Raw genomic sequence first — 21,053 nt, 5'->3', positions numbered from 1 at the left:
TACTATAAACTCCAGACATTCTCTCATGATGAATTCTGGGATGGGAAAGAGTGGGATCAAAAAGGAATCCAAAACGATGGGAAAGAAACGGAGCAAGGGGTGGCAGGAGACGGATAAGGGTTGAAGGGAGTCCACAAAAAATGTTTGCCGGGAGTGTGGCGATAAAGATATTCCGAGTGTGGCCATTAAAAGTGATAGGAAGGCGTGGCGGCGCAAAAGCGATACCAGAGGTCCTTAAAAGAGGAGGAAGGAGCATCAAAAAGAATGAGATGAGGACTGGAATCGGAGTCTAAGGAGACGAGGATCAGCGAGTGTCACTTGCCTCTAATGCTGCCAATTCTGGCCGTATTATTCGCACAATTAGGGAAACATGCGGTAAAAAGCAAGAGTGAGAGAGTAAGCAAGCAAGATGGCGTTCATTAGTGCACAATAACGTAAGTGGCAGAGAAAATGCACATTGATGTGCAGACACATAAAAAAGTACCAAAGAGAGTGACTGAATCAGCACTGTCGTTTTGAGCCCTCATTATCAGTGAATGTTTACAAATTAGTTTCCAACTTAGAGATTAAAGGGATCCGGGAGGCAGAGAAATGAACGACCTCAGTAACAATAATCACAGCTATATGTATAATGAGTCTGGAAGCATTAATCTATGAGTATGTGATTAAGAATATCAATTATATTCCATGCAATATCAATTCAGCTATTTTATGCACAAAAGCATAAAAGTATAAATATGGTTAAGCAATTTTTGAAGTGCCAACTGGATTTCGGTACAAAGCACTTTTTTCCAAAGCACTTTATTCCATCTATCTTATTTATCGCATCGTACCCAAAAACCATTCCTCGATGGCGACCGTCTATCAAAGCACTACACTAATAATTTTTATTGATCTGAAATTTTTTTCGAACTACAACATAGGCAACAACAGTTTCCCTTGTTATATGCGTAAATCTATTGTAAGCAAGTTTTACAAGTGCAGAAAGGTGAGGGTTCTGGAGCATTCAGTAAGCCTGTCTTTTCTAACTCTTTGATGTCTCAATCGGAGTGTTTGCTCATTACACTAATCTCAAGAACTTCTGCACTGATCACGAGATGAACAAACGGCACGAATGACGCAAGGGATTTAGATTCCGTCTCATTGTTTCCTCCACAGATAATTTCACCATTCACCATTCTCGATCTTGAAGCGGCGCACAGTGGTCCAGAGAAGCCCAAAATCACACATGGACCCAAAAATCAAGTTTCTTTCCGGAAAATTTGGCTGTAATAGGATTTTGTGCTAAACCCTGCTACTCATATTAGTGGTGGTAATAGGTGCGTGGGAATATAATAGGCCAGTCTGAGATTGAGCGCACTCGAGATTATGGTCTATTCCGAATCCACAGCCAAATAAGACTCCAACCTCAGCAGTCTATAACATTGCTACTATTTCTCCCATCTGAGTACTGTAAGCAGTAGAAATCAGAAAATAATTTATTTAATTTGATGCCAATTAACGCTTAATTTTCGTATTTTGCATAAATCTTCATGATAAAATGAAAACGTATAGAACCGAATGTGAAATTTAATCTGCAGGAAAAAAGTGCCGTAAGGTAATGCAACAATTAATTTAAGACATTTTACCCTCTTCTCATTTGAAGCTTCAACATGGACTTTCGACAGCGTACATAAGTTGGTAAAAGCGAAAGTTACGGTTTAAAATTTAAGGCAACCTCCAACCCTGCACCTGCTTATTCTGTACCTTGCGTTTAGCCATTACATAGAACTTGGAACAGCGATTTTTAGAGTGCAATGCTCCTTACATGCCTTTCCAGAAAATCATAAATATTATTATTGATATTTATCAAGTACCATTTGAACGCACATTAAGAATTTATTGAAAAAATGTTCTACAGGTTAACCCTCCGGGAGATTTCGAGAATATCCAAATGCGATTTCAGAATTTTCGTTCATTAAAAAAATACTAGTCTTAAAAATCCCGAGGTAAAATTCGTAATCGACAACCTCAAAACCCATGAAAACTCGTTTTCGTGTCATGGAAAATATGTTTTTTTTTTTTGGTGACACAAGAGATATTTTGGCTATGATCGGTTACCGTGCCACATTTGTCAGCAGTATGGACCACTGAGATTCAAATGGGTATACGAGTCAGTCGGAAGCATAAGATCAGCGCCAGTGGGTTGTCAGAGTCGTGCCCGCGTGTTTACGGGCCTCGCATTTCGCATTGCAGTTTTTTCCGCGCGCCGTCTGTGGACACGCTACGCCCTCTCGTGTATTCGGATATTCACAAGTGAAGAGTTAGGAAGGAGAAAAAGTTAGGAGGGGGGAGGTACCCCTTGGGTCGGCGGGCGGATGAATAGCAAATGGCGGTCCCGCTATACGAGTAGACCTACTTGAAGTTGATTTTCCTTCCCCGAGGGTGCAAGAACGCGTTATTACAAAGTGTCTTTCTTGAGGAATGAGAGGCGAAGGAAAATAACTTGGAGGACAGTAAAATTTTCACGAACATCCATTTTCCTAGCGAAGTTAAGATTTCATTAGTGAATGTGCATTGGTTCAGTGCTTAAAGTGCTCACATAATTCCCAGCAGAATACTGCAAGCCCGCGAGAGAAAAATGCCCAATTCGCGGGTATTTCAGGCAAAATTATCCTTTTATGATAAGATTAACGTAATGAAAATGATCACTGTAGGAGCATGCTAAAATATGATAACAGCGAAAAACTTGAATTTAACATTTGAAGGAAAGATTTCGTGGAAAAATGTCTTAGCTTAAGTAAAATATATCACAGTCCATATATTAATAATTAATAAAGAGTTTCAACCGCTATTGAATCATATACGGCAACTAAAAATAACACCAAGCTGTTGAAGGTGGATGCTTACAAAGAAAATAAACTATTCCTTTGGCTAAACTCGACATTGATAATTACGATTTTATTTTAAAAACTTCAAATTTTCCAAGTAGAAAAATTACACTCCATCACGCTAGAATCTTCGGATTCAATTGCTAATCACGAGCATTTCACCCGATATTTAAGATCATTTACGCTAGTGAAAAAATAATCTCAATGGTTCCGAGGGGTTTCAAAAATGAAGCATAAATAAGATTTGCGATAAAAAATCAGCTATCTATAATTTATTATTTTTAGCTGGAAATGAACATCATTCTCATTTATTCAAGGCTTCCGAAAGCATTGAAGATAAAGTGAACCCATCAAGCCAGGGAAATACCATAATCGCACCTTCGCTATAGAAAACGGGTGTAATTAAAATTGGTGGAAGGGAGGGGATATCTTTGCCCTGTGCTCCTTAACTTCATTAGCCATCCCATCCCTTCTCTCTTCCCTTCTTTCCACCCTTTCTTACACCAAAGTGCGAAACTTCTCATCCTTAATTTCAAAAGCAACGGCCGGGGAACGGGGTGATAAACTTAAGGGAAAAATCGTACGATCAAATTTCCACGTTCCCCTATTCAACGGAAAGGATTGGTGCGATTCTGAGCATAGAAAAAGCAGCCTCCTTGACTCAAATCTTAGACGAGGAAAGAAAATAATAGTCAGCTTGAAGGATTAGAGATAATTAATGCAACATATAATTTTTCCGAACTAACATACGGGATATACTGTGATATGAGAAGGTAAGAATATACTGTACCCACACGCTGAATTAGAGATTATCCATGTGAAATTTGCCTTAAACCATACTGTTCCATTGCTATGTCAGTTACACCAAAAGTCGTCATACTACTCCTCTCTCAAATAGTAATACTGAATTCAAATATAATGGACTAAGGAGATTCCGAAAGAACATAGGATCACATCTGACTATTGAATGAAAGGTCCTGTTAAAATCATAACGAATTTTTCCTACCCACTAAGAAAGATGCTGGTTGGGTGAAGTGGGCCAGAGAAACATAGTGCCAATTAGCTCATAGCGTATCAAACTCGTGTTCCTATAGTTTCCAAGTAGGCTTCCGCGGAGATTATGATGAATTCTGCTGGTTTTTCCGGGTATTCTTCCGCGTTTATCCATTTGTGGGACGATATTTCGCCAACGTTCCAGTTGGCTTCCTCAGGTCCACTGAAGTGTTGATGCAGAAATTTGTTCATCTTATATACACCCCGTTTGCCGCCTTTTTTCTCGAGGTGTGCCCTCGAATTGGAAGATTTTGAACGGAAAGCCCTGCAGTCCTTCAACAAAAAGCCAAAACTCTTTGTGAGGTATGTGGATGACACATTTGTGATATGGCCCCACGGAAAAGATGAACTCCAGAGGTTCTTGCACCACCTGAACGTACAAAATGCTGCCATAACATTTACCATGGAGATGGAAACGGACAATCGCCTACCTTTTCTAGACGTACTGGTCGAGAAGAAAGGAGATGGGATTTTGGGACACTCCGTTTTTCGTAAAAATACCCACACGGACCGATATCTCCATGCAGACTCCCATCACCACCCACAACAGAAATTCGGAGTAATTAAAACATTATTCCACCGAGCATGCTCCATCTCAGACGCTGCCTCCATCGAAAAAGAAAAACGGCATTTAATGGAAACTTTCCAGATGAACGGCTTCCGGCGAGAAAACATCTTGAAGATTTTCCACAAAATGGAACGTAAGCAGTCGCGGATGGCCCCAAAAAGGACCAATGAAGAGAGCCCTACTACAGAAAAGGCGAGGGCACACGCTATCCTACCTTATGCCGCCGGTACCACGGAAAAGATCGCGAGAGCTCTCCAGAAACACAACATCATGACCAGATTCAAATGCGTCACCAAGATGTCGAATATCCTCGTCAACACGAAAGACCACCACCCTAATGACATCTGTGGAGGAGTATATCAAATTAAATGCACCTGTGGTGAGTCCTACATCGGCCAAACATCACGAGCACTGAAATGCCGAGTCCAAGAGCACAGAAGGGCAGTAAAAAATAGACATTTCACCCAGTCAGCGGTGGCGGAACACCAATGGAGTGGACCGACACACACTATTGATTTTGACAACGCCTCTCTTCTGAACCAAGAAGGCCGCTACTACCCGAGAATAATCAGGGAGGCAATTGAAATCGCCAAAACGACAAAGAACTTCAACCGTGAAGACGGCTACAATCTCGCCAGCGCGTGGAAAAGGGTCTTCAAAGATCCTGACCAATCAGGGTACACCTCGAGAAAAAAAGGCGGCAAACGGGGTGTATATAAGATGAACAAACGAGGAAAATCTCATATGACTTAATGCAACTTCTGCTTTGTAAAATAAATTATTATGTATATAAATATGTAAATAAATATTTAATATCCTAGTGACAATATTGTTGGTTGTAAATAGTATAAAACTTGTGCTAATATTAAGGATGTAATATATTGTATAATAATTCACACTCTAACATTGCAGCACTACAGCCATCACTGCAGCCTTTACTCAAATACCGGACGCACCAGCAAGCCAAGGACACCAGGATAACGACGACCAACACCACCGCGAGAACATCACCAGCAACAACACCAATATTACACGGCGGTCTACGTGGGGTTTTGCCGGTTTCCCTCACGTCTCGGACAAATGTCGGACCAATAGCCATCCCGGAAGAAAAGAGTTCCAGATTTTCTGATTTTTTGCCATATCTGCTACATGCTCACAAACAATGTATAAATAATAACAATTGTGACATGCCCTGAAGAGGAAATTTTCCTATAACAAAGACCTACTGTATATATTATAATACTCTATCTCACTATGTAAATATCCATGTAAAACTTGCAGTATGGAAATAAACCTTTTTTGAAATTGAAATTGAACTGCATCAACACTTCAGTGGACCTGAGGAAGCCAACTGGAACGTTGGCGAAATATCGTCCCACAAATGGATAAACGCGGAAGAATACCCGGAAAAACCAGCAGAATTCGTGTTCCTATCTTCAATAATTATATCCTTTTTGCTAACATACAAATTTAGGCCTATCAAGACATATCTTTCTTAGCTGGACACCCTAGGTAAAGGCGACGCATTAAGCTGAGTTTTCTGACTGACTTTAATTTTTTATCGATCGGTATCGATTTTTATAATTAATTTTCACTTCGTTTCTACGCCATCGCTCATCTTCAAAACGCGCCCTCGACGTGCCTCTCTTCTCTGCACTTAATGAGCTCCTATTTCTTTTATTCTCTTCCATTGCTTCCTCAAAAATCGATCTCATCAAATTAAAGAGCTGAATTCCATCCGGTCCGCATTACACTCTGGCTGATGCAACTAATCGCGCTCGCTTAGCCAAACGAAACCTTCAAATCAACGGGGTGTGAAGCGACGTTCCACAAAGAATTCTGATTTACGATCCGATAAAGTTTTTCGCGTCCAAAACACCCTCGATTAAGAACAGGGAAGTTATCATTCTCTTTCGCAGGTAGGAAAAAAAGGTTTGGGTAAAATAAACTGCGCGAAGGGATCGGCATAAAACCCCTTTAATTAGGTCATAAACTATGGGTGGGAAGTTTATCAAAATGTCCCTTGTAATTTTTTTACATGCTGCGTGCTCTAGAATACAGAATGAGGTAATTTCACGGTTCAAATAAAAAAAGAGACCATTTTCATTAAGAAATTGAGTTCCACCGAATTTAAGAACTAAACACCAAAAACATAAGCGTCGCATTTCGAATAAAAATGAAGCAAGCTTCTTCACGGATAATATAATTTTTTCACGTATTTATTAATTTTTTTACCTGATATCTATGCATCACAATTTATTTTGAGTCATTATACGCATTTGAAAAGAAAAATGGTTTCATTACGGTAATGTGCGCAACTGGATCCACTGGATAGATATCTGTTGAAATAAAGCAGTATCTACGTGTTTTCAGGATCATGGCAATGAACCGTCAAAACATCGTTAAAATTTTCATTTTCATGTGTTGAGGACCCGATATCAAGTTTTACATAGAAATGTGTGAAAGTTATTGAAACATATCGTACGTAACCTTAACAAAACCAGAGGTTCTTTTGTATCTGTTTATGTTGGATCTGTTCATACCAGATCTTTCGGAATTTGCGATGTTACCTTATCCATTGTGAATGAGCACAATTTAAATTAAAAAATGGTAATTATAAAAATCGAAAGTTTCCCAATAGCATGTTCAATTCTATACTATGTACCTCAATTAAAAATACCTTTCCACAAAAATAGGTAATTCTGTGAAAAGTGAGTTATCATACTTTTTATTTGATACATTTCTATGAATCTCAATGGATATTTCTACACGCAAGTCCAATTTTCAAAGTATACTAAAGTCTATGATTACAACCCTGTATTTAGTTGGTCATTCGGAAGGGTGGGAATCAAGTATGCGGCAGTATTCGGACCACCACCGATGACAAAGTCTTCTCTGCAAGTACGTATTGTCACTGAAGTAACTTAAATTATGCAGTCCTAAAAAAAAACAACAAATTGATGCCTAAACTCGATGCATTCTATGAATGCAATCATAAGTACCTAACGCTCCAGAGATTGTGCACGTGGATTAGAGATGGGTGCTGGAGGTCAAAGGAGGGTAAGGTGGAGGAAAGAAGGGCCTTGTAGAGAGGAAAGAGACGCCCAGCCATCGATGCGGCCTCCCTCTGAAGCCCGGCTGACTAAACAAAATCGCATCAAAGAATGGCGATTGAATTACCTCGCAAGCAAGGCCCCTCTCTTGCCCAATTTCGGCCGCTCTTATCGCTCTTGCCTCCGAAGAGACCTTCCGCATTACTCCGCGCAATTGCTTTTAGGAGAGCAGCCAGCGCCATCTCCCCGCATTCCGATCATCCCCTCGCGAAGTCCCATCCCCCACCCAACTGACTGCTCCCCGCCACCTACACGGTCCGCGCGAGTCCTGTTTGTTCCCGTTGGCCTACACGTACTCCTTTAGGACTCGGCTTGAGGTGGTGCTGCGGATTAATTTGTATCTAGACAGTACAACGATCGCCCACGAGAAAGGTACGCCCCGATCAATATATATTTCCATGCTATCATAGAGTAAGTAAGCATAGCATCATAGAGTAAGTATATACTTACTCTATGATGCTATGCAAACATATGTATTTTTATGCCTATATTTTTAGGACTTTTACCTTCCTTTCCAGTTGAAGTGATTCCCATGCATAAGAAGTCTTTTGAAATAATTTTAGGTCAAGAGGTCACGCGGCCCATTATTAATGCCACTAAATGTTCGCCCCTTATATCTTTGGCATTATGTAAAATCGGCTAAAGCCGGATAATAAATATTGATAAATTTATTTATATTCTGTATAAATGTATGGAATAAAAATAAAATTAGTTGATGACAAAAATTGATAGTTTGATTAAGCTAATATTATATTTTCTGTTTCTCGCAAAAAAGACCATATAAAACTTAACCCCTGGAACAAGGAAAAGTGATTTCTGTAGAGAGGACCACCTTTTTGCACGGATTGCAAGTTGATGTAAACTATTTTCCCTCTATTTATCCGTCAAGCACCTAAAAAAAGTACCCATATAATTACGTTAACCTTGAAATTTTATGCAGGGAAGGTAAGTTTTCAGAATATTAGTAGAATATCGCTTTTCCTTGTATGGGGATTTTCGTCCGAGTAATAAAGTAACTCTTATTTTCTCAACGTATATATATTTTTCTTAATCGATATGCCAATATTACAGCGTTGCATAGAAAATTCAAGGGTGTGATCCATTTAATTGGTCCACTTTTGATAGTCATAAATCCTAAAAATAATATCTGCTAACTCGTTCCCATAGTTTAAAAAATTGCAACCAAGCCCAGGGTTAAGCACCTATGTTTTTATACAACTTCCAAGGGAAACTTTCATGGCCATTTGATATGCGAGCAAATAGTGCTTAACTAGTGCTTCGAGCAAAAATACAAGCACACATGACCAAGTACATGGATGTCATTGATACTTTAAGAACTATTTTACCTCACGACTTTAGTGATGCACTTTTTTCTGAAAGGAAATTACAGATTTTAATTAAAATAAATGAAATTTCCGGAGTTAATAATGCATATTCTTCTTTTACCCCAGATTGTCGGGACACAAAAAAACACTCCAAAGGCCCCATTAACATTTTACGGGCGGTATGATTGCTAAAAATAAAGAATTTTACGAGAAACTTAGTTGAAATATTTCGTTTTATTATTTTTTCTCAATATGGAAAGCTAAATGAGGCAATTTAATGCTTATCAAATAAAAGAGTTCTCCGGCGTTAACGAAATGAGGATATTAATAAGTTCTGAGTGGCAACGTTATGCTCCAGAATACAAAGCGAGTAATTATTTTCACAAAGGATCACTGTGAGCATATGAACTGAAATTAAATATGAATCACTCCAATAAAACTTTTTGTAAAAACTCTTTCATATGATAAATAAAATCTTTTGAATTACAGCGGCGTGTATCAAATACATAAAAAAAAATTTCGTTAGTTCAGCACAAAGAAATTCATTTTACCTCACCCATGCTCTCATCTGCATACATGCCGAAAGAAGGCCTACATATACAACACATTCACGTTTGAGTTGTAGAATTGGGTTCCACACTTCAGTATTTTTGACCTTTATGCTTGAAATTACAGGACAATCACTAGATTCTCATTGGTTGTAGCAACAGTAAAACCGTTACATTTCGAGACATAGAATGACACTTGTTCTAAACAGCCATTAATTAACAGTTCTAATGACTCCAAGGAAAACCTTTTCATCGAATTATTATCGTAATATCCTGTTTGCACGCAATTCAATGAAAAAATGTATTCCCCTGTGATTTAAAAGCATAAAATATATATACTACAAAATGCATATGATTCAACGTCAATTTTTAATTTAAATGATTTTCACACAAAGATAGCCCACCTCCGAGGCTCATAATAAAAAATGACAGTCCGTAACTTTGAAAATTTACGCCCAGAGCTTTCGTATTGTACCTCGAAATTAAATATGGCCGTGAAATTCAGCTTTGAAATGGTATTAATACATTTCACTAAAAGTTTAATTACTGTATTACATCTAGGCCTCATGGTTATGAATACAGACCCAAAATTGAATGTTCAAAAATATTTTTTGATAACTATCGAAAATACTCACTTGAAGCGTTAGCTGAATAACGAGTGTTGGAATTATCAAACCACGGAAGATATAATGCATAAATTAAATACATTTACACTAAAAATCTTCTATGGTGTATTGAAATGGTAAAAAAACGGAGGTAGTTTAACGAGGATTCTCATGCCCAAGCACTCAATGCAAATAAATTCTTAAGTGAGCGGGATAGGACTTTGAAAACCCCCAAGCAACACAGATCGTTATTTATAGGAATAAAGGCGGACTCAAGTCATAAGGTCATTACGTAACAAAAAACTTGCCGGATCCAAGGCAATGATGCTCTTATCAACTGTCAAGGAATGGATAACATCTGGTCCGGAAATCGAACTACGGACTTCCCCATTAAAAACACACGGCCAGTTTATTGCTAGATTACTGTCGTCAAATATATAAATAAATAAATATATTCATTATATAAATATATAATGGAAAAATATCCGGATGAAAAGGTACCAGCACAAAACATTGGAAAACTTAATTCATAATGAAAATGAAAGATATTCAAGAAGACTGTGAATAAGATTCGATAGGACGGAGCGGGTGGACCGATGTCGCAGATATCGAAAAGAAGGAAGGAAGGAGGAAAGGAAGTGCTTAGAATGGGAAAGAGGGGCGGAGATATGGATGCGGTATCGGATAAATGAAAGAGGATGGGGGGAGGGGGGAGGGGAGGAGGGTAATAATTAGACGGGTAGGATAATTAGGTCGGGCTGGGGAGGGGGAGAGGAGGAGGGGGAAAGGGAGGGGACTGATGTACGATAACGAACGGACGACTTTCGAAACAAGATTAAGGATTTTGACAAGAAGTAAAGGGGGAGGGGCGGAGCGGCGGCGATTATGAGAAGATGACACGGAGATTGAATTCAGGAGCGGTCGTTCATTTTTCGGGGACAAAGCGGAGTGCGAGATCGTTATGCAGCACAGATTGCTCAAAATAGGGGATGTGGCTCATCAGATCACCCCGCTATCTACACGACGCTGCCCATAAAATCTTCTGCACAGCAAGAAACCTTGAGGGCTCGAAGAAGTACTTAAAGTATCTAGAATTATGATTCGGGTTCGGATAGCCAATATGGTGCATAAAATGATTCTACATCACTTTTTCTATCTCACAATTTATCACTGCGGTGCTAATCCTATGTAGGTAGGATTTCAAAACCTAATAAAAACTGAAACAATTGATAACATCGAGTTTAAGAACAAAATTTGAACAAGTTCAAACAATCTTGGTGAAAAGGTGAACAGAGAATTCCACTGCGATTGATAATAATGGCGCTTAGGTTACTAGCCTATAAAATAACCACTAGTACGGATGACTTTTTCACTTCACAACTTTGATTAAAGATTAATCGCGCATCGCTCGAGTTTTGAATAATACGAGAAAAATAGAGTATTTTGGTATAGCAGCAAGGATAAAGTAATTGAAAATAAAGACATTTTCACTGCAGGATCTCTGATCTTACATCCTCCACCGGACAAATTTACAAGACGTTCTCCAAATATGAACGAAATGGTTATATTATTTAGTAAACGAACAATAAACCTAGTTTGATACGTTACTACACCATTATTTTTCAGTGAAACGAGAAATTGAAATAATTAAAATATATAACAATTGTGAATATTTCCGCTATAAATATTCTTTGATCGATGCAAGAAAACAAATTCAAGGACCTAATTTTAAGCAGAAATCATTTCAATTATGAGAAAGGTAATAAATGTCTAAACGAGGCGACGAAAAGTTCTATAATTAAATTCTCTCAAGTATGAGACGGCATTGATGAAACCTTGGGGATGGACAAAATTCCTCGACATTGTATAACCATTGAGAACTGTAGAAGACTCAGTTTACCCCAATAATATTTAATAATGAGTCTAAGGCAATGGGATGGGTTTCAAATGTCGGATCGAGATCGGATTGTGCCCTTAGGCAATGGGAAAGTCTGTATAGGCGAGTAGAACACAAATAATCGAATTTTGTGTTCAAAACATAAGAGGAGAACACGAAAGAACTTCGGAATGACAGCATAAGTGTAATGAACGCAAGGGGGAGAAGAAGTTTTCAACGATCCCTCGCGGTGAGAGAAAGAAGGGGCGCGGGGGAAGGTGACGTCTTTCGCTTTTTATGAAACACGTGCCACGGAGCAATCCATCACAGCGCCTTCAACGGCGTAACTGTCTCGCAAACGAACTGGCAATATAGCGGAAGAAGGCTCACGCGGAAACCTAGACTGCAATTGGAGAAGGAGAGGGGAGTAGAGTTATCTGAGGATCAAGGAGTTAAAGGGGGAGAGCCAGCTCGCGGAAAATGGAAAATGAAAAAGAAGGAGACCAAAAGATATAAGACTTGGGAGGGGAAGGGTAAAGTGAGTTAGGGAGGGAGGCTGGAAATAGGAAGTTATGGAAAGGATAAGGAGCAAAATGGAGTTAGTAAGGAGGGAGTAAGATGTGATTATAGTACAGGACCTACGAGGGGAGAAAACAGAGAGAGTACGGTTAGGTGAGCATCCTTATTAATCAATCCACACAAACCTCTACCAGATGGCTGCGCTTGCTGTTACCGCTAAACGACAATCTCAGCGGTGCATAGCAGAGATAATAAATAAATCGAATATAAAACTTCGTTGCACTAAATAACAAAAAATCTGTCTGAAAAATATTGAACCGGTTAAGGTCACATAAAGTGACAGATATGACCAATTCTTACGTAAGGCACACTAGCCGATGAAGGAACGAACTTGAGTATACATAGATAGTTTTTCGGGAAGTTTTCAAAATAAAATGTTTTTCGTGATCATAGCAGATATAAAAAGTTTTTGGCCCCACACATCTAATCGTTGACTTCTCTCCCTACGTTCATCGTATTTGTTGGGCTAATAAATGCAGACCTGATTAGTAGTCTATTTTTAATCTCCAACAGCGATAAGCCATATTAGCGTTTCTTATATGAATGAAATCTATTGGGATACTTTTAACTTACAAATGCAATCAATGTTGAAATAATTTTGTTCCTATGATCAGGGAGCTGATTTATTATAAATATTCTCCTTTCACTTCTTCTAGAAGGCCCCAAATATTCGCATCAATTTCAAGATAAATTAAAACTAGAGCAAGCCGAACTTTCAGTTGATTCATTTGGTGTGCTTATCGCATTTTCGTAATGAGATTTATTCAAATGTTTCCCGTTTTTTACCATGGTGTGCAGCAGCCATGGAAACTCTCTAACTAATCTGAATTGACATTCAAAATGGATTTATGAATGCATTGACAGCATAAATTTCCAGAGGAAGGTATGTGAAAGTATCTTACACAAAATAAGCACACTTAAAGCAAAAACTCCTGCTCCAAGAATTCCAATTTTTTGATCCAATAAAGGAGCAAAGAAAAACATCTAAATTGGAATGAGAAACAAAATAATTGCATAATTTACTAATGTTAGGATTGAACTATATCAATTAGCATTACAGAATTCGCCACATTTTCCATTTTTTTCATTTTACACCCTCTATCCAAGGAATCACACTATATGGACAGAATGAAAACCTTCGATAATATTTTAAAAATGATGTTTATTTTCGATTGCTTTCCTGCTGGTGACACAGAGTGCTGGGTTTTTACGAAACGGATGAAGTTCTCACCACGAGTAGGAAGATGAATTGGGCATGAGGTAATGCCACACAGAAGAGCGGGCACGGTGCGGCGGGGAGACGAGAAGGATTCATAGCGGAAAAGAGGATAACAAGGAGATTTAGACGGGCTGGGATTGAGGAAGATTTAAGAGGAAAAGACATAGGGGGGAGGGATGGGGAAAAGGAGGAAGGGCCACACTACCACTGAGGGTGGGGCAGATAAAAACTCACCGCTTTCATCAAAGGGTCCTTTTTATAATAATGTGCGGCTCTCGTTATTATCCTACCTCTCTCGCCACCCCTATTCTTGCTCGCCTTACTCAATCTCCCCACCTCTCCACTGAGCCATTCTCAACAGAATATCTCGCGTATCTTGAGGAAAATGCATCCCTGCATCTTCCACAAGGAAAACAATTAAGCTGCCGCAAGAGTAAAGCAGAATATTGTACAGAACCGAAGCAAAATATTCCGATGAGTAGCCGCTTTGAACAAATTCATACACCCATCTGCACCCACAACTCGATAGAAATAACAGGTAAATGATCCCCTAAGGTAATTTTGAACTTCTCATTGCGTAATTGTGGTAAGAAGGCCTTCTCAGTCGAGGCTCGACGATGTTACTGAAATTCAAATGTTCCTGAAAAAAAAAACTATGAACTCAACGCCAACGCCGTTGTAAATATACAACTTTTAAGCTCATACGGAGGTATATTTTTAAGCTCTCTTTGGCATGTATTTATTTTTCCTTCCATTGAAAGTCTATTATGAAATTTTCGTTAGAAATCTCTGCGAGAATCAACAATCAAGGGTGCTCTTCAAAGGTCACTTCTCGCTTTGCAATCGGTCCATTGGATCAGTTTCACAAAGCTCCCGCTAATGGATCACCGCATCACTACAATTAAGAGCTAAAATGAAAAGAAATATAGAGCATAAAAATGGAAAGATTTATGAAGCAATACGCAATAGAACTTACACGAAAAGGAGTATAAATAAGATTTATTGAACAACGAAAAGGTTGGCGAATGCGTTCAACGTGAATACGGCAAGAGGAAGGAAGAGGGATGAAAAACAATGGAGAGACGGGAGAGGTGAACTAAGGAAGAGCCAGCAGCGTACTCATTCCGTTAGCCTCACCAATTTAAAGCGAACAAAAGGAAGGTAAGGAGGGAGGTGCATTTTGAGATACTCGTAAATTATTTTCAGACGAGTCTTATTTCGGTTATGCTTAGATAGGGAGAACTAAATTTTCGGCCCCCATTTATTTTACAAACAGATAATAAATTAAACCAGTATTTCAACGAGAAAAGACCACATCGTTAAGCACAATAGATGACTAAATGTATAGCCTTACTCAAGAAATCAGTTTTGAGAGTAGAAAATAGGTCATTAAGGAGCAGAACGTGCACAGAATCCTCTACGATGCCAAGGGGCGTATCAAAGTATGCCAAAACGTATCAAGATAATTTGAACAACGTTATCAACAACTTGATACTTTTAGGTACGATACGATATGACACGTGAATATACGCAAAAATTTGAACACGATTATAAAATAAGCTCATCAATACATTTTTATTTGCTATTACGAATTTGACGACAAAATTTTAAAGTTACTCGTAATTCTGCAAAGCTTTTTGCTAAAATAGAGGCAAGACAATAATTAATATCCATGACGGAAATGTAAATTTTGAAAGCGAACGGCAAACATGCGCCATTATATTTCCCCGAGCTCCCTCAAACCGCGTTCACAACAGGCCCAGAATTAAATTATTGCAATCTTAGACCAGAATCCAAAAATAACAGATCGGAGACATGCACGAATCAGGAAATCAAATTTTGTGGACTTTGATGATTTTTAGGGACATAATTTTCCGTTATTAACCTTCATAGTGTATCCTTATTTTAGACAGATTAAGTCAGCTTTCCTCAGCTGGGTAAAGAGTTCTCGGGATCGCCACCGGGTCAGGAACTCCATATCTGCCAACGTTTCGATGTCCGACTCGGTCATCGTCCTCAGGGCTGTGAATGTCGAGTGAGAAGTCCAAGTCCATTCGCCGGGAAAGCACGAAATCTTTCTTTTCCTCAGCTGATTTTACCGCAAATTTGAATGGAGCCTCATTTCAACGATAAACTATACGGTGCACTTCTCAAATTTCCATTCCAAATTTCTTTTACGTAGGAATAAAAGTGGCTTTAGTGAGTCACAGAAAATTATATGAAAAAACATCTTCCTTTTCTTAATCTCAATTCTTGCACAGTTTTTTTTAACTAAATGGAAATATTTCTAGTAAGAGTACGCACTACCGTGATATGATGGGGGTCGAAGGGTGAATGACTAAGCAGAATGCACAGTAGTGGTGAGAGTGAGTCGTAGGCAGATAAGGATGAGAGGGGCATCATGAGAGGATCAAGGGATATTCCCTCAACGGCACTAAAACACGGCAACACTCGCGCGAATAGCTTTGCGGGGCTGGAAGGGCTGGTCGCACAGGGCGGAGGGCTAGAGGAGTCAACGGCGGTCGCAAGAGGCATAAAGAATGGAGAAGAAGGCGCGGAAGAGGAGAAAAGAGGACGTTGCGTGTGTGGCCAGGAACGCACTATTTCTGAGAGAGAGAGACTGTTTTACTCCACCCAGGAGATGAGGATGTTTTATTAGAGAGAGGAATGCGCGGAGGAAGCGAGTGGATGTCGGGAAGATGAGAGCGGGAGGAAGATGACGCATCCAATCCCGAAGGCGGTTTCCCAGCAACGGCGAAATTAAAGCAAACGATGGATTATTATAATTTCGTTATACTTTTTTTATTGATAATATATCCTATATATATATCGCATTTTTGGGCTCCATGTTGTACAGATTATTTAATAAAATGTCTTAAACAACCATTTTTAAGGCTGTTTTGTCACTGTAGCGCCGATTTCACATGGCTAGTGTGTTTTGGAATCAAGGAAAGCCTAAATTATATTTTACATGGCCCTGATAAAATGACACAGCATGTACCACCTTCTGGTAAGAATTATTCATCAAAACCCCGGTCGCCTACTTCGAAATAAAAAGTGGCATTCGTTAACATTTTTCGTCTACAAACCTTAGGACTAACAAAAAAATGAGTTTCACTCCATACGTTTAACACACATTGTTACCAGCGTTCATATAAAATTGGGGACATTTTTAGTACAATAAATGAAAAAGAATATCTTAGACAACTCAATTTGTTAAATATAACGTCAATCAAGTGCAAAACGAAGATAATATCTTTCGTTAGAAAGACGTTAACTTCATTTTCCGATGAAAAATCTTCTAGATAAGCTACGGGAAAACAAGAGAGGCGAAGAGAAAAAGGACCCTTTAACATGGGCTTACAGTGCAGAGAGTCCACTCCGCTAGTCTGGGTAGCATATGACTGAAAAACAGGCCGCATAGAAAAAGCGCTCGGTTTTAGAGGGTATAAGCGACAAAAAGGGCTCAAAAGATGAATATTCAGAGCGAGGAAGGGACTCAGAAGATTGCCGCTCTTTCCTTGGAGACGACGCGACGAGAGAAAATTGAAAATTCCCTCGGCTATGAAAGCTCTTTATTCACGTTTTCTTTAAGCACAAAGCGGTATAACTAGGCTTCTTTTCAAGCCTACGAAAAAAAATCCATGACAAAGTACGAGTGAATTTTTCTAAAGTGACGAGCAAAATTTCTATTCCCGGATAGCTGCTTTTCTCTTCTGATGGTGAAACGAACTAATGGCAGAGAGATATTTTGCTGTGGAATTCTACGCATGATTTTCTGCACAGAAAAAATTTTTCTGTTGGCATAACATTTAGTTTTCGGACAGTTTTTAATTCCCAACTTAAATACATGCATGTAAACAAAGATCTATCTAATAACATGAGCGGATTGACCCCTTACTTTTAACTGACTTTCTTTATCATTATAAGCTGAAAAACTATAAATTACAAATGAAACTTCCTGTCAATCGATTTTTCTGCGTATTCCACCAGGGAGTTTTATTGTTTCGCTCATTATTTTCTATTTTTATGAAATATACAAATGATAAGTCTTAAACTGAGATTATTAGAAGAACACAAGGGCAAGTTTAGGAAAACCCCGCGATTGATTCAAAATATCCGTTTTTTTTATTTTTTATTTAAATAGGCATACATGAAATTGCCCCAGTAAAGCTCGGTAGACTATCACCCTAAAATTTTGATCAGCTTCGATGCTTATTGGCTTCAAAAACTTTTTATGTTGACTACAAGTTTATGTTGAATTTTCAATCCCCCATAAAGTAAAAAATTATCATGCACACAAAGCATTTTAAACCATTCCCTTACCACTTTCCTTCTTCTTTTGGCAAATATAGAGACCTATATTAAATCTCTAACCATAACTTAGCTTTAATGTCCAGTCCACATTTCTGTCAAATTTAAGAGCGAGGGAAATATCTAAGCTTTGACGGATTGAGCCATGCAGGCCCACAGTTATACACTTGGACAGATAGCTCCCTTCACGCAATCCAGCATTAAGTCCCAGCAAACCGAATCAAAATCCTCATACTGTTTATATCTAGTTGGCGTTTATATCACTGTTCAGCTAGTTCATTTTTACTTGCGACTGTTAAGCGCAACTCGTGAGGCTTGGGACGCCAGTTGTGCAAAGCAACTCCACTAGACTCTTGGTGAAAGAGCTTTTTTGGTGAGACCAATTTTTTATCCAAGCAACAAAAGAGCACAAAGATCATTGAACGATGGCGTGCACCTACCTGTATGCGTTCGCTGGTGGGCTTTGAGATGCGAGCTCTTCGTGTAGACCTTCTTGCAGCCCGGGAACTGGCACTTGTGTATCCTCCTCTTGGAGTCTGGCGAGTGGTCGTGCCTTGAAGAGTGCCTGCCCGCCGCCGCCGACGACGGCGGAGTCATCGGCTGCTGCTGCTGCTGTTGCGTTGAGCTCCCCTGCGGCGAGGGCTGGGAGAAGAGGGCGCCGGCCGACGTCGTAGCTGTGCCGCCGGGTGCAGTCGCCGCCGCTGCGGCCGCCATCCTCGCCGCCGCCGACGGAGACGACGTGGAAGACGGCGAGGAGGAGGCGGAGGAGGAGGAGCCGGCCCTGGGGGCCAGCCTGGACACGGGCCCCCGGCAGGCCGCCCCCGCCCGGCCCGTGGAAGAGGACACGGCCCCCGCCACGCTGCCCCCGCTGCTGCAGTGGCTGCTGGTACTGCTGTTGCTGCTACTGGACCCGTGGCTGCCCGGACCCGACTCGGGGCTCGAAGGCGGAGTCAACGTCGACACTGTGTTGCCTCCGCCGGGTCTCGAAGACGAGGTCGCCGCTACTAACCTGGAGGGTGGGGTGGAAGGTTGATTTCGTATTAAGCAAAGAGTCGACTTCATACCCTCGAGTAAGCTTCCTAAATTAAACACTTAGCGTTGCGTCACCCAATGACTAGCCATTTGAGGCAAATTGTAACTAAACTCTGAGCTTACTAATGCCTCAACTTCAAACTCACTGGGGCAGTTACGTTTGAGACAAAATTTTTGGCCGAACCCTAAAGAATCAAGGATTTATCAAGGGCATTGAGGGAGGGATAAAAAAGTGATAAGTATATTTAGGATTTCGAGCAGGAAGAAACAATCAGTGAATTAAAAAAATACTTATAAGTAAGGCCCGATAAGTAAGGAAATGAAACTGAAGCAGCGTTACAAAGTTATCATAAGGAAAGCGCTGGGAGCCTCTGAGACTCGGAGAATATATATATCGTAAAAAATATTAATTAAATGCCATACAGAGTGACATAGAAGGCATCATTCATGAACTTCTCCACAGTTCGACACTATAAACTGTTACAAGATGTTGACTAAAGCGATAAAATTAAGAGAAATAGTTTGCCAAAGGGACTTCTCCAGGCTTCAAAAGGATTGTTCTCACGTAAATTATCCTAATCTGGACCTCTTCTACTCAATCTTTATTTTCGTATATTTCCTGAAACGTCAGCTAAATTCAAAGTTATATCCTTCGCGCCGTTTTCGAGTAGATTAGGCTCCGTTGTGAAGGATGAATTTATACCTCATCATTCAAACGGTCGATAGTATGAGCAGAAATTTATCTCGACAAAGATTTGACAGTAATTATCCACAAGGACACGAAGATACAACCACTGCCAGTTCCCCTGCTTATTCCTTTCGTTTTTAGTGAATGAATCTTAATAGAAGTTGTGCTGTCGACATTGATAGAGACATCGCTTAAATAAATTTGGCCATTTAAAAAATTCCATTACCAGTTTTTTTTCAGCCAACTGTATCACTTGTGTTGATGTTAAGAATGCATTTTTTATAAAGTGACAAAGGTATGACTACTTAGGATACAAACCCTACCAGAGCTTCACCACAACTCCCACGCATGGAGTAGACCTACTCTACATTTTCAGAGAGATGCTAAAGAGTACTAACCTCAACTGCAGGGGGTCTCCCCCGCGATCCATTGCCGCTGGCCCCCCCTTGGCCTCATCCTCGTCCTCGTCTTCCTCGAGGGCCGCTGCGACCACGTCATCCCCGAGGGCCTCTTCCTCGTCGTCTCGGCAAGCAGAGTCCCTCGACGCCGGGACCCTCGCGACAGACGCCGACGCCGCCACCATCTCCCCGCCCTCTATCCTCCGCCGATCCAACGAAATGGGCCCCGAAGTGGTGGTCACGGTCACTCCCAAACCCAGGATGTCTCTCAGAGGGCGTTGGCCCCAATTCTCACTACTCCCAGACGAGGCGGAGCTCAGGCTCACTGAGTCCAGCTGTCTGTCACTGAGGTTGAGGTCTTCCAGGCTCAGCCGGTCGTCTTCGTCTGCGCTGGCGGCTTCCATCTTGATGACCGGGCTGGTGTTGCTCGCGTTGTTGTTGAGGATGCCGACGCTGCAGTTGCCGGCGTTGGTGCTGCCGACCATGGCCTGCGCCGCTGCGCCGTTCCGGGGCGCCCAAGTCACTCGGGAGGAGACAGCCATCGTGGCGGTCGCTTGGTTCGGCGCGCCACAGACGTTCCAGGGGGTGTCGAGGTCGGTTGGGAGTTTCTTGTAGGACTGCAGCTTGGGCTCGTCTTTTAGGTACCTCTCCATTTCGTAGCACGTCTGAAATAGAGAAAGAAGTAGCAAAAGTCAGGATCAATACATTCAATTGTGAATTGAAAGCGCAGAAGAACGAAGAAACAAATGGAAAATACACGAGTATTTTAACTAAATATATGTATTTCAACTGCTTCCAACTGATCGCAAAGGTTTATTGACTAGGAAAAAATATGCTCATATAAAAAAACGAAATCTTCTAAAGC

The 21,053-nt window shown here is 40.3% G+C and overlaps 1 protein-coding gene across 1 annotated transcript in view; it reads right to left on the bottom strand.

Moving 5' to 3' along the window:
* The window catches only part of LOC124159608 (Krueppel-like factor luna), a 397,137-nt gene extending 376,287 nt beyond the window's left edge, over positions 1-20,850 (bottom strand). The window contains exons 1-2 of the mRNA XM_046535532.1: positions 20,189-20,850; positions 18,511-19,079 (exon numbers count right to left, since the gene is read on the bottom strand). Coding sequence (XP_046391488.1) covers positions 18,511-19,079; positions 20,189-20,841 — 1,222 coding nt within the window. The 5' untranslated portion in view covers positions 20,842-20,850. The remainder of the gene's footprint in view (positions 1-18,510; positions 19,080-20,188) is intronic.
* Between the last annotated feature and the right edge of the window lie 203 nt (positions 20,851-21,053).

The sequence above is a fragment of the Ischnura elegans genome, chromosome 5 (genome assembly GCF_921293095.1).
Source record: "Ischnura elegans chromosome 5, ioIscEleg1.1, whole genome shotgun sequence".
NCBI classification, from domain to species: Eukaryota; Metazoa; Arthropoda; class Insecta; order Odonata; family Coenagrionidae; genus Ischnura; species Ischnura elegans.
Note: the sequence above shows the minus strand (reverse complement) of the source record. Positions and strands in the feature narration are given on the sequence as shown.